This window comes from Euwallacea similis, chromosome 1 (genome assembly GCF_039881205.1).
Source record: "Euwallacea similis isolate ESF13 chromosome 1, ESF131.1, whole genome shotgun sequence".
Classification (NCBI taxonomy): domain Eukaryota; kingdom Metazoa; phylum Arthropoda; class Insecta; order Coleoptera; family Curculionidae; genus Euwallacea; species Euwallacea similis.
Genome location: NC_089609.1, coordinates 1,393,912 through 1,405,396, shown reverse-complemented (window position 1 = coordinate 1,405,396; position 11,485 = coordinate 1,393,912). Strand labels below are relative to the sequence as shown.

General features: G+C 34.6%; 4 protein-coding genes across 5 annotated transcripts; 2 read left to right on the top strand and 2 right to left on the bottom strand.

Annotated features, from left to right (window-relative positions):
- Positions 1–53: 53 nt before the first annotated feature.
- LOC136410835 (putative ATP synthase subunit f, mitochondrial) lies at positions 54–982 on the top strand. Its single transcript, XM_066393193.1, has 4 exons — positions 54–214; positions 452–550; positions 651–767; positions 827–982. The coding sequence occupies exons 1-4, from the start codon at positions 133–135 to the stop codon at positions 853–855; spliced, it is 327 nt and encodes a 108-aa protein (XP_066249290.1). The 5' UTR covers positions 54–132; the 3' UTR covers positions 856–982.
- Positions 983–1,199: 217 nt separating this feature from the next.
- Positions 1,200–6,762, bottom strand: LOC136410824 (uncharacterized). The gene is made up of 17 exons (XM_066393181.1): positions 6,621–6,762; positions 6,323–6,485; positions 5,613–6,270; positions 5,252–5,560; positions 5,036–5,192; positions 4,809–4,984; positions 4,637–4,754; positions 4,378–4,531; positions 4,157–4,294; positions 3,949–4,103; positions 3,785–3,888; positions 3,498–3,680; positions 3,109–3,267; positions 2,846–3,051; positions 2,672–2,761; positions 2,415–2,527; positions 1,200–2,357 (listed from the first exon to the last, which is right to left on the bottom strand). The coding sequence occupies exons 2-17, from the start codon at positions 6,419–6,421 to the stop codon at positions 2,204–2,206; spliced, it is 2,973 nt and encodes a 990-aa protein (XP_066249278.1). The 5' UTR covers positions 6,422–6,485; positions 6,621–6,762; the 3' UTR covers positions 1,200–2,203.
- A 248-nt stretch (positions 6,763–7,010) lies between these two features.
- Positions 7,011–9,437, bottom strand: STUB1 (STIP1 homology and U-box containing protein 1). The gene is made up of 6 exons (XM_066394467.1): positions 9,069–9,437; positions 8,812–9,010; positions 8,515–8,759; positions 8,405–8,461; positions 8,232–8,348; positions 7,011–8,171 (listed from the first exon to the last, which is right to left on the bottom strand). Exons 1-6 carry the CDS (start codon positions 9,186–9,188, stop codon positions 8,046–8,048), a joined length of 864 nt encoding a protein of 287 aa, XP_066250564.1. The 5' UTR covers positions 9,189–9,437; the 3' UTR covers positions 7,011–8,045.
- A 209-nt stretch (positions 9,438–9,646) lies between these two features.
- PIG-Q (phosphatidylinositol glycan anchor biosynthesis class Q) lies at positions 9,647–11,479 on the top strand. Of its 2 annotated transcripts, none has more exons than XM_066405643.1 (6): positions 9,647–10,156; positions 10,234–10,467; positions 10,525–10,805; positions 10,868–11,060; positions 11,117–11,231; positions 11,283–11,479. In XM_066405643.1, exons 1-6 carry the CDS (start codon positions 9,737–9,739, stop codon positions 11,459–11,461), a joined length of 1,422 nt encoding a protein of 473 aa, XP_066261740.1. In that variant the 5' UTR covers positions 9,647–9,736; the 3' UTR covers positions 11,462–11,479. The 2 variants fall into 2 exon arrangements, with proteins under 2 accessions (XP_066261740.1, XP_066261731.1); XM_066405634.1 differs by having other exon boundaries at positions 9,648–10,174.
- Positions 11,480–11,485: the final 6 nt, after the last annotated feature.

Genomic DNA, 11,485 nt, shown 5'->3' with positions numbered 1-11,485 from the left:
ACACTGAACGTTGACATATAATAATTGACTTGCGCGGAAACCATCTGTTCGCTACCTGTCAATGTCATTTTTTGGTTCTGTGGGGTTGGTTGTGATTTTTGGTTCAAATAGAGAACGATTAAGAGGGTAAAAATGGTGCAAATTGGTCAATATCCCGCAGAATACAACCCAAAAATCCATGGGCCATACGACCCTGCCCGCTTTTATGGCAAACGTAAGTGTAAGATGAAAAATGGATACTATGGACCCCCTTACATAATGTGCATCAAAATCATTTAATTTTATAATTATAATTAGAAGCTTTGACAAGGCCTTTTTTACCTCCCATAACCAAGACATGGACGTATTTAAGTTATATATTGGATGAAACAATATTATAACAAGCTTCATCACATGTTCGATAAAACATTAAACACCTTCAACTTATATTTAAATTCATAAAAATTTTCAGCCGACACTCCATTCGGGCAAGTAAAACTAAGCGAAGTGGGATCTTGGTTGGCTCGGCGAAACAAGAGCCCCCAAGCTATAGCTGGTGCTTTCAGCAGAAGTAAGAACTTGTTAATATATATTTTACAATTGCAACTTCCTAAATAGAGTTTCTTATTGTATCTACTCACATTGAACTTATTATGGATCTTTCTATTTAGCGTACTGGCGATGGCAACACAAGTACGTCTTACCAAAACGTGCCGGCATCGCTCCATTTGCGCAAGTTGTCTTCGGTGCCATGGGAGTGTTTTACTTCCTGAACTATGGGAAAATTTGTATGTACCAAACATCTTTAATAGCTCTAGAAACACTTAATTTTGAATTTTATTTATAGCTCATCACAGGAATTACAAATACCACTAAACCAAAAAGCAAAGCAGCCCCAAAATTAACAATTATTGTAAATGAGAATACTTTGTTTTATATTTCTTAGTTATTGTTGAGTTATATAGATTATACACCTTAGTGCCATCAAAAATTGGTATAATTTTGTGAATAGGAAATCAAATTGTATCGAGCGATCATTTAACGCCCTAAACACCAAAGCAGCCCAAGGATCGTCACAAATAACTTGGTACCAAAATCACTTTTATAACACAACCGATTTTTAACATGTTAATCGCCACGAAGCCCAAACCATGGGTTTCACTTTTTCTGTCAAATCGGCTCCGAATCCCAAACGTTGGGTTTCATTTTCAAAGCGCGTTTTAACTGATTTTTGGCATTTTTATAATAAAAGTCAAATATATATGACAGTATCATCAATCAATCAATCAAAAAATCATTTTAAAACAATGTTTCGTTTTGAGCCCCATCGATTAAAAATTCAAATGTACGGTGGGGGCTTAACGTGTTAAATAATATTGTCAATTTTTTTCAAATGAGTAGTAGGTTTTTTCAGCTTAAGAAAAAATTAAGCGCGTTCAAACTTTTACCTTTCGTAGCGTCAAACTATAGTGAATTGCCCCAAAAAAACAGACTACCTGCAAAAAAAATTAAATACGTCAAGTATATATTTTTATCGAACAACGTAGTAAAATATATGTAGTCCTCTTATAATTTCACATTAGGAACTGTGAGAGAAAGAAACGTGCTCACACAATCAAATATCAAATTCCTAATTGGAATTCCAATTAGTGCTTGAGACGACTTACACTTCGCCGATTTGTACTTGAAAAACTCAAGCATAACATGAAAATAAAAACAACTGTAATTATACGTTATGGACAAAAATAAACCACGTCTATAGTAACACATGCTTATTTACAAAAATACACTAAAACAAATGTAAGTTTTTAAAAATTCTGAACACATGGCAGTGGTAAACTTCAGTCATTTTACAATATCACCTGAGCTTGATAATTAGAAGTTATAATGAAAGTTTTACCAATAACTGAATACGACGATTCTTCCGTGCTTATTGCAGGAAATACTTGCCAAGTCTACTTTCTAAATCACTCAAGATCTGCGCTATTAAAAACATGGGAACCCAGAAACATTTCCTTTTCACTGCTACCTAAAATTTTTTTTAGGGGATTTTTAGTGGGTTAATGCTTATCCAGTCTTTAATTCTCATACTTACTAATCCCAATTACGCAAATTACAAATTCAAGTGTGAAAAATTGATTTAACTTTACAATTCTTATCGCTAAAAATTAAGTTTTTATAATGATTTAATTAATCTAAAAATATTGCCTTCTCAAAATAGAAACTATTCTAAATCAATTGCCTTCCTCTTGCTTTCATCTTCGGCTATACACCAGTCGAATTTCCGTTTTTTGGCAAAACCTTGCTTCATTAAGGTGGGCCCTATTTCTTTATTATTAAGCGTTGTCAGGCTCACCACAAAGGGCTGATCATTAGACCTTCAACACTTGCCATTAATCAACAACACTTCTTAAATAAACTCTTAAAATACTCACTTAACGTGGGCTAAAAAATTCTTGTACGAGATGTGTTTGTCGAAGAACTTTCGGAACTTTCTGTCATCGCAGTTGGCCCGTTGTTGGTAGCTGTCCAAGTAGATTTTGACTGACTGAAAAGTCCATAAATAATTAGGATGAATTTATTAGTATGTCAGACGTTAATTCAAGTCTACCACAATAAGGTTTCAAGTGCTGGACTGTTTCTACATTTTTAACTACTAGTTTGTTACAAATGTTGAGTAAAAGAGATTTACCTGAAAAGGGACGTTCATGAAATCTTCTCTCATCTTTCTGGTGCTTTTAATGTTTATTTGGAATACGTCGCCGAAATCGACAGAGTAAACCTAAAAAATTTAATTAGTTTTAATGGAACTTCAAGTGCTTAAATCTTAAAACAAGAAAATCGTAAAATGTATGTTGAAACGAACATGTATAACATCTTCTATCCCATTGTTCACATGCTCCCTCACTGCCACCCGAAGCCATTGTTTCGCCACAGGGTGAAAAGCCAAAATAATCTCCCCTACAGAGGGATCTACCTTGAATTGTTTATACTTGCAGATGATTTTCGGATTATTCATTGCATCCATCAACTCTGAAACCTCTCGATCCATGACCATGGCCATATTCGTTACTGGTAACATTAAAGCAAATGAACATGTGACTTGCAATGCAATTAAAAGATACTTACAAGGCTTTGCTTTTACAGGGTCTCTGACGAATTGAACCAAATAAGTGCACACGTCAATGTAGGAGGTAACGAGGACTTTAACTGTTTGTCCATTGCTGGGCAGAATTAGATTATTCATTGCCATGCAGAAAACCGCAGTTTTATCGGTTGTATAACCGTCTTAAAAAAGGGTTATTTAGATGATTTAAATCTATATCAGCCAGGATCAGATTCAATAAGAAAATAAACTTTTTTGTTAAATTTTGGGAATAATAGTAAACAAAAGATTAAAATAAAACCTTCATATGAATTGCCCCAATTTATTAAATTAACTTTAAATAGAAACAAAAAAATCCTTCACTCTCGATAAAAACTCAACCCACTAGATACTAGAGTAGACATTAACCTACCTCTCAAAGGAATATGCTCAAGCTTGCAATACTTCTTGGGACAGGTACCATCGTTTCTTGTAAAGGCACAAATTCTGGCTTCGTCTCTGGCGTCGTATCCTAAGATAAATTCGTTCAAATTTTCCGCCATTTCCAACTCATTGAGATCCTCCAAAAACTCCCCTAACTCTGGATTTTGCTCATCTAGAAAGCACAAAAAAAAACTTGACACAAAATTGTGATTAGACTAGTTTTAGATTAGCTAATTTCTTCAAAATCAATCTAAAACAAGCTTTACGTTAACTTACATTCGTCGATAATCTGCACTGCCAGGCCCATATCAACCATCAGCTCCCCAAAAGTTCGCCCATCAGGGTCAGAAACTCTGACCATATCAACTGCTAAAGAACTCCTATAATACAACCCAACAATATGGCAATTACTCAAAAAACCTCGTTATCGTCTGCTATACCCCTTAGGATGGACGAAAATAAGCTCGTATGTATGAATGTCATGTGGCATTTCTGTAGGCTGCCTACTAGTGTTCACTATATTATACATTAGTTCTATGGTAGCTGGTAACCATTCAGATAGGCGATTTGCGTAAGTAGAACCTGGAGGATACAACTATAAATCATCAGATTAGAATAGTGAGGGATTTTGTTAGCTATTTGATTTACCAGAGGGAAAAGGCATTTCACGGACATCATTGGAATATGAGCAAGATCAGAAGTTAGTTTCCTGAGCATTGTGTAGGGGATTGAAAGTTTGAAGCCATAGTCTACTGCTTGGACATATACATCATCAGATGAGTTGTCCTAAAATAGAAGAGCAAGAAATTTATAGGTAAGAAACAACAGTTGCAATTGACAAGAGTTTGTTGAGAATAATTGCTACTTACCAACATCCAATCTAACACTTGCAATCTGAACCAGCCTCCTTTCATTTCCTGTAAGCAACCGTAGCAAAATTTTCCGATTTTGGCAAAAGCTTCTTGTTTGGACTTAAAACTCTGATCTGACAAACTGCATTTTTGTTTTAAAGTTGTGGTGATGCTGAAACGATACAGTAGAGAACATTTCCTGGACATATAAATCTGTGGTAACATTATTGGCATTCAAAATCGATTTGCGTTTGGAATTAAGCAAGAAATTACTTACAGATCCATGTAACTGCAATTCATTTTTGTCACAATTTGAAGATAAAATTCTTCAGGCGAATCAATGTGAGAAAACACACATATTGCCCCCACTTGCGGAAGCTCCATCCTTTTTATGCCTGAACACAAACATTTATTAAATAATCTGCTATCTTCAAATTGCACCAACTTACTGTACACTACCTCGCTGTTAAATTCCTTTGATTTCCCGGTACTTGCTCCACCAGAACAATCACTTGTGGAATTTAAATCGTTCACCATAACCTTTGGTTTATTGGGAACTTGAACTAGCTTTAAGTCAGGCATTTCAGACAAGGCTTTCATTTTGGCTTCTTCATTTCGATCGATGCTGAATCAAGACTACTTAAACCTTTTTCTACTATAAATGGCCAGCACTTACCATTTCATTTTATCCAGTTTTTCCACCACTGATGCTTGATTTTGGGGCATACAGTCGGAGGAGTCGGAATCAGACGGGGTTTCAGGCAATCTTGAGCCGCCCTTAAGCCACGAATAGACTTTTTCGCAACTTTCTGAGGTTGAAACAAGATGAAAGTCTGTATCAACAGATAGGAGAATAAAAAATACTGAGATTGCAAAAATTGCAATAAATTACTTTCTAAGCAAAGACTCTCCTTAGATGCTCTCTTGCTTACTCCCACTCCTGTGGAAATTCCATTTACATCCAGCAAATCTGCAGCCTGCTCAACTGACCTTCTATTATTAAGTTTATCTGTCTTACTACTACTACTACTTTCATCAACTAAATATTTTTCTGCAGCTTCAACCATAACTAAATTACTGTTCTTTTGAGGCACTTTCTTAACAGCTCCGGTTCCTGGCAAAATTCTATTCATTAGTTCCTCAGTTTTTCCATTGTTAGACTTATTTGCACTGATATGTTCTATGTAACTTACTGCAACCCCTGAAATAAACATCTTCCTAAATCGCTCAAAACATTAAAAACTGCAACACACCATTGGGTATAGACCTACACTTATCAAATTCATTTGAGCCTTCAACAATATATTCAGAATCAAATCCCATCTTCTGACTGTAGTACCTAAGGTTTTCTCTGACTTTCTCAACTGTTTGGTCATCATATTGCTCAGGAATTACAGCTGCAGGTTGAAATTTGCTCAAAGGGTGTATGAAAGTGCTTGAACTGATTGTGGAGTGCACATCAGAGTCGCTATAGAAGGCTGAATGGGGTGACTGTGCCGTTGTCTGCTCCAGTTGAGAATGAGACACTTCTTCCAGATTTTTCTCTATTATAGACATACATTTTCCTTTTAGTGTGGTGTTATTCAGTTGCTTTTGTACGTGTGAAACATTTAACTCATGGTTAGGAACTTTAGGACCCTCACTAGCAAAGTCATAAGTGGTAGTTATTTCTCTATTGTCCTTCAAGTAGCCTTGTAACTCTTGTACTATTGAGGCATGGCCATTTTGAGGTTCAGAACAAATGCTGACTTTTTTCCTCAATTCTGGTATTTTTAAATTTTCCTTATATTTTAAAGCTGAGTATTTCAAATCAGAAATTATGAGAAGGACCTTCCTGAGAAAATGTAAAACTCCTTCTTTTTCAAACATTGAGATTTGTGCATTGGATATTCTTTCCACTTGGAGGGTGGCCTAAAATAAGGTTTCATGGAGAGTCATAAAGAAAGATAGAAGTAGCTTTTACCATGCTAATAATTTCCTGTAACGTTTCGAATAAGTCATCCTTGCATTCAACTATCTCACCTAAACATTCTTCAGCTCTTTTCGAGCGTCTGTCTAACATGCTGAATTAGGGCCTAGAATTTCAATCAGGTACGTCACCTATTTATGACTTGAGCGAGGGTATGCTACAACAAATTCATAGATATATTCTCTGCAATTTATTTTAGTAATTGCATTAAATCCACCGTTTTCCAGTATCAAGTGGAAAAATAATTTTGCTAATAGAAAACGCTATGTGCATAAAAATATATGAAACGTACAATTTGAATAAACAGAAGAAGGGACTAAATTATAATGCGACATATACACACACACACACACACACAATTACGGCACGACAGCAAACACCCACAAAGAAACGCTGAAACAGGAAGAAAACATCAAAAGGACTGCGGTTTTTTTTTAAAGGAAGGCATATCCAGTGGAAAAAAAAGAGGATCTGTCTGTCAAATTGCTGCATTGCGATTGGTGGAAAGTTGAGATGTGGCGATGAAGTTACCGCTGAGAATGAAGTTACAATACAATAGCGAAAACTCAAAGATTGGATGGATTGCATTATCTATTTAACAAGATCGCCATAAATTGTCCCACGTTATTCCATGAAAATTTCTAAATTTTCCTTAAGGCACTCGCAACAAAAACAAACCAAGTTACATAAACCATATCATTTATTTTATTAAATAAAATAACAATCCAAAAACAATTCCTCAAAATGATCTATGGCGAACCAACTATTCCTCTCACAGCTCAATAAGGCAGATGCGCCAGGAGCCGATCGCGTACAATGTAAAATAGGAAAGAAAATATAGGCCTTTTTGGAAATAATCATTTGCATCTGAGTGAATCCTATTAACTGAGTTTCAGCTTTTTGAAATGATCTCCCTAAAATAGTCGGCCAATCCGATTGGTGGCAAACGATATAAGATACTTCAAGTAACATGCAAAACACCCTTCTTTAATGTCCCCATATTTAAATAAAAAAATCCAAAGTACCCTTTTATATGTAAAATCTAAAAATAGTCTTTAAAAATTAATCAACTTAAACTTGAAATTGAGGTCTAAATTGCACAAATTAACGGATCTAAAAAAAGACCAAACTAAGATGATAATACTAATCAAGAGAATTAATGGAAATAGGCTAGTTTTAAAGCGACCAATTACCCGAGTGGCAATGATCAATTACCAGAACATATTGGAACAACCATTGATAAAAGTTATTTTTTTAAAAGAAAGGAAGTATTAAAAAGATTTTCTCTATTTATCTTTCTCTGCCTTGCTTATTCAATAGTAGTATGTTTAAGCTTAAAGATGTATAACTTAAAAATAATCCGTTTCTTCATCTATGTGATAGTGACTTGTAAAAGTGGTTAATCAGAAAATGCGACTACTGGCGCACTCACCCTATGCAATTTATTATTTTTCTTTAAATTTTTATATGTACAGATCTTGTTCAACGCTCTACCTTATATTAAAATACCTACCTACCTATCTATCTATCTATCTACACAAAATACTATAATAAATCTTCAGGACACGTTTTTCAATAATGACTATAAAAAAAACAAAATCATTGGAAGCCGTTTTTGCAAAATTTTTGATTCTCCTTTCAGAGCATCCAATCTGGTAAAAATGAAATGAGATATTACTGAACCTGCTCTCTCTATCATCATCCATGGAAAAGTTATTTAGTAATCCAATGCCCATTCATTTTCGGCTAAAAACGCATCTACCACTTCCTTCATTGCAAAATTGGGTATGAGTTGATCGGTTGTCAATTTTACTCTTGTCACTGGATCAAAATGTCCCACACGCTACTCAAAATAAATTACAAATCCAGGAAAATTGAGTTTATAAATTTTTTTTAGATTTACCTGTAAATGTTCCTCTAAGTCTTTTTTGTCATAAGTAATGCCGCTTGGCGTTATTACTGGTTCCTGTAAAATCTCAAAGCTAATTTTGCCACAGAGATGATCTGGAACTTCCCTCTTCTAAAAACTCAAATTCTCCAACATACACAATAATATTTAAAGCATAAATTCTTTACCCTCCTTCTATCATCCACTTTTTGAAACAAAGAATTAACTTCATTCAAGTAGAAGTCCTATAAATACCAAAAATACCATAAAAATTCAATCCATAATAACAAAACCATACGCATTTTTCTTCAATTCCAGATATCCTATCGCTTCTGACATTATTATCACTTTCTTCCATCCTAATTTTGTCAATTTGCCTCTCTTTATCTTCTCTTAATAGCTTATTAAGATACGTCTGCAGTTCAATCTCTTGTGAAATTCTCTTATCTTCTTGAATGGAAAACCGTTTTTTCCTAGCAGCTCTTAATTGGGCAGCAATATCATCACCAAAATTCAGTTTTTGTTCCTTCGATAAGTCTAATGCTAAACCCAACATGTCAACACATACAAACTTTTAAAACAACAAGGCAAATACCTCTTTGTAAATGTTTTATGGCTTCATCTAAATTTGCCAACTCAAACAAAGCTTGTCCTAAGAAGAAATGGCCTTTAACCAAATTCGGATCCATATCTAGCGCCCTACGACAATCGGTGCAGGCGTTATCCCACTTCAGCAGTTTCAAGTAACACAGGGCTCTATTTGTAAAATAGTGAGCTATATCAGGATTCTTGATCTACAAAGGTTTTGCTTATCAGAAGTTTTATTGTTGGTGAGTCGTACAATCTTCTTACTATTGCTTTACTGTAACAATTAATGGCGTCTTCGTATTTCCGGAGATTGTACAGACGATTACCCTGCTCCTTCAGCTCTTTATCCGAAAGATTCACAGTTGAGTACATGTGTTTACTCATTTTAACGGGGATATTTTAACTGACTGCGAGACACCAGGACATAGCACGTGCTGTAAAAGTGAAAGTTGCCGGTCCGGTTCTATTTTAATTGTTTTAATTAGTTTATTTTTTAAGGAAAAACTGTAATAGAAATTGCTGGAAAATAACAAATTATATTTTGACAGTGACAAGACAAAATGAAAAACAAAAACAATCATGAAGCTTGCTGCGAAAGGCTTTTCTGCTTCTTTTTTTGATATCAAAATAATTTAAATCACCTTGAATTCGTTAGATGCATTAAAACCCATTCCTACTTACCAAAGATTTTGGTAAAAAGTTAAATAAAAGATCACTAGATACTCTCGGACCTTTAAATGCTCAACTCAAACATACTGGCTTCAAACTACAAATTAAGTATTGAATGTAGATAATGTCAAATTTAATTATTGAACATTCTACAAGCATATAACAGATAGTATCTGTCAGTTTCAACCTAACCTCACTTTCTATATTTATTTAATCAACAAATTAGGAATTTTTCAGTAACTTTTTTAGTAAAGAAAACACCCATGAATACTCTCATTTTCATCCCAAACGGGTTTTCAACAGAAGAATCTGGCTTTATAGAAGGCTTCTATAAAGCCCACTCAAACTTCGAAGTTTACTATATAACGAAAACCCGGGTTTTTTCTACCTGCAAAAATCATATCGGTTATGTTGGCAAAATCTTAAACGGAGATTTCCTAGGGAAAAAAACGATTTTTATCCAGCAAGGCACTAAAAATATTCAAGTAAACCATGATTCAAAAACTGCTGGAAGTGTTACGGAGGTGTATTATGATATAGAGGCGTTCAAAATGAATAATTTGTCTTGTTGCAAAGATGGAGATTCTGGAGTGGTTTTTAATGATTTGAGTGAAAAACTTGCAGATAGTTTACAAAGAACCAATGGAAATAAGCGTTGGTTGTATCACTGGTGGCTGATACTGGTAAATTTACTAATAAAAGTAATTTTTATTCAACATTTTGTTTTTTTGTAACATTGATACCTAGAAATAAATCTTAGATATTTTCAAAGCTGAGATCAGTTATCAAAAACTGTGCGATTCTCACCCACATAGAATCAAACATAAAAACCACTTCATGGTTTTTAAGCTCCTTAGAACAAGGAAAATATACTCCCACACATTTCAATCTATGTTTTGCCAAACTTATAGATCTTGCATTAGGCTTGATATTCTTCTACTTAGGACTAAAATTCAAGTGTGAAATAATATCACAGTTTCACTTCATATCACAGGTAATAAAACCTCATAAAACAAGAACTAAATGGTGAATTTAACAAACTTCTTTTTAGGACTTTGTAACACACCTTCGAGAACTATTGATTTACCTCATGGGCTCTCCTATAGGGTTAAAGTTAAATTATGCATTCAATCATTCTTTAGGGAAATTTTTCTTTTATCATATTAATTTGTGGAGGGTCTTCTTGCAAGCCATGCAGCCCCTTTTAGAGGCTAATTTCACAGTCCTGCTTTTGCCTGCTTTTTTAGGATTATCATATCAAGTTGCAGTAGTTTGTGACATTACTTCTCTTGCAACATTTCACATTTATTGCATTTATGTATATGCAGCAAGGTAAGTTTTTGAGAGAATATGAAAATAAGTATTGCACAAAGTGTTTTGGGTTATTTTTTTAGATTGTATTCTCTTCAAATCAAAGGTTTAACCACTTTGTCGCGCTTGTTTATTGGCAGAAAATACAATCCTTTGAGAAACAGGGTTGACTCTTGTGACTATTCCTCCACACAGTTATTTATAGGCACTTTGGGTTTCACTATATTGCTCTTCTTGCTTCCAACCACCTTGATGTATTATACAGTGTTTGTGGCAGTAAGTTTTAATTAATCTTTTTCCTCAACAAAATCCAACAGCTACATATATTTTAGTTTAGGCTAGCGACTTTGGGGGTTCACACTGTGTTCAATAAATTGAAAAACTGGGTCTCCAACATCCCCTTATATATTTTTGTAATATGGGTTTTTCGATCTTCAAGCATTGCAGGTTGGCTCAACAAAAATGGATTTACAAGTTATTGGACATGTGGCATTTTAGGAGCGCCCCATTTAAGCTGGATCCCAGGCACAGGTGAAAATGCGCAGATTAAAGTCCAGCTGGCCCCTCTTTCTTTAGGGGAGAGTCTCCATAGATTCTCACATACAGTCAAATACTACGAAGGTGTTTTAAGTCTTGGGACAATCGTTACTCATGTATTTAGTGGCCAACGTGTGTAATAAAATAATAAATGTTAATTGTTG

Coding starts and splice junctions, on each gene's coding strand:
- LOC136410824 (XM_066393181.1), bottom strand. CDS start 6,421: ATGTTAGACAGACGCTCGAAAAGAGCTGAAGAATGTTTAGGTGAGATA. Junction 3,681..3,784: donor AGTGCAGATTATCGACGAAT/GTAAGTTAACGT, acceptor TGTGCTTTCTAG/ATGAGCAAAATCCAGAGTTA. Junction 3,268..3,497: donor TGAGCATATTCCTTTGAGAG/GTAGGTTAATGT, acceptor CCCTTTTTTAAG/ACGGTTATACAACCGATAAA.
- PIG-Q (XM_066405634.1), top strand. CDS start 9,737: ATGAATACTCTCATTTTCATCCCAAACGGGTTTTCAACAGAAGAATCT. Junction 10,806..10,867: donor ATTTATGTATATGCAGCAAG/GTAAGTTTTTGA, acceptor TTATTTTTTTAG/ATTGTATTCTCTTCAAATCA. Junction 11,232..11,282: donor TCGATCTTCAAGCATTGCAG/GTTGGCTCAACA, acceptor GTGGCATTTTAG/GAGCGCCCCATTTAAGCTGG.
- STUB1 (XM_066394467.1), bottom strand. CDS start 9,188: ATGAGTAAACACATGTACTCAACTGTGAATCTTTCGGATAAAGAGCTG. Junction 9,011..9,068: donor ATTGTTACAGTAAAGCAATA/GTAAGAAGATTG, acceptor AAACCTTTGTAG/ATCAAGAATCCTGATATAGC. Junction 8,462..8,514: donor CTGGAATTGAAGAAAAATGC/GTATGGTTTTGT, acceptor TGGTATTTATAG/GACTTCTACTTGAATGAAGT.
- LOC136410835 (XM_066393193.1), top strand. CDS start 133: ATGGTGCAAATTGGTCAATATCCCGCAGAATACAACCCAAAAATCCAT. Junction 215..451: donor TGCCCGCTTTTATGGCAAAC/GTAAGTGTAAGA, acceptor AAAAATTTTCAG/CCGACACTCCATTCGGGCAA. Junction 768..826: donor CCTGAACTATGGGAAAATTT/GTATGTACCAAA, acceptor TTTTATTTATAG/CTCATCACAGGAATTACAAA.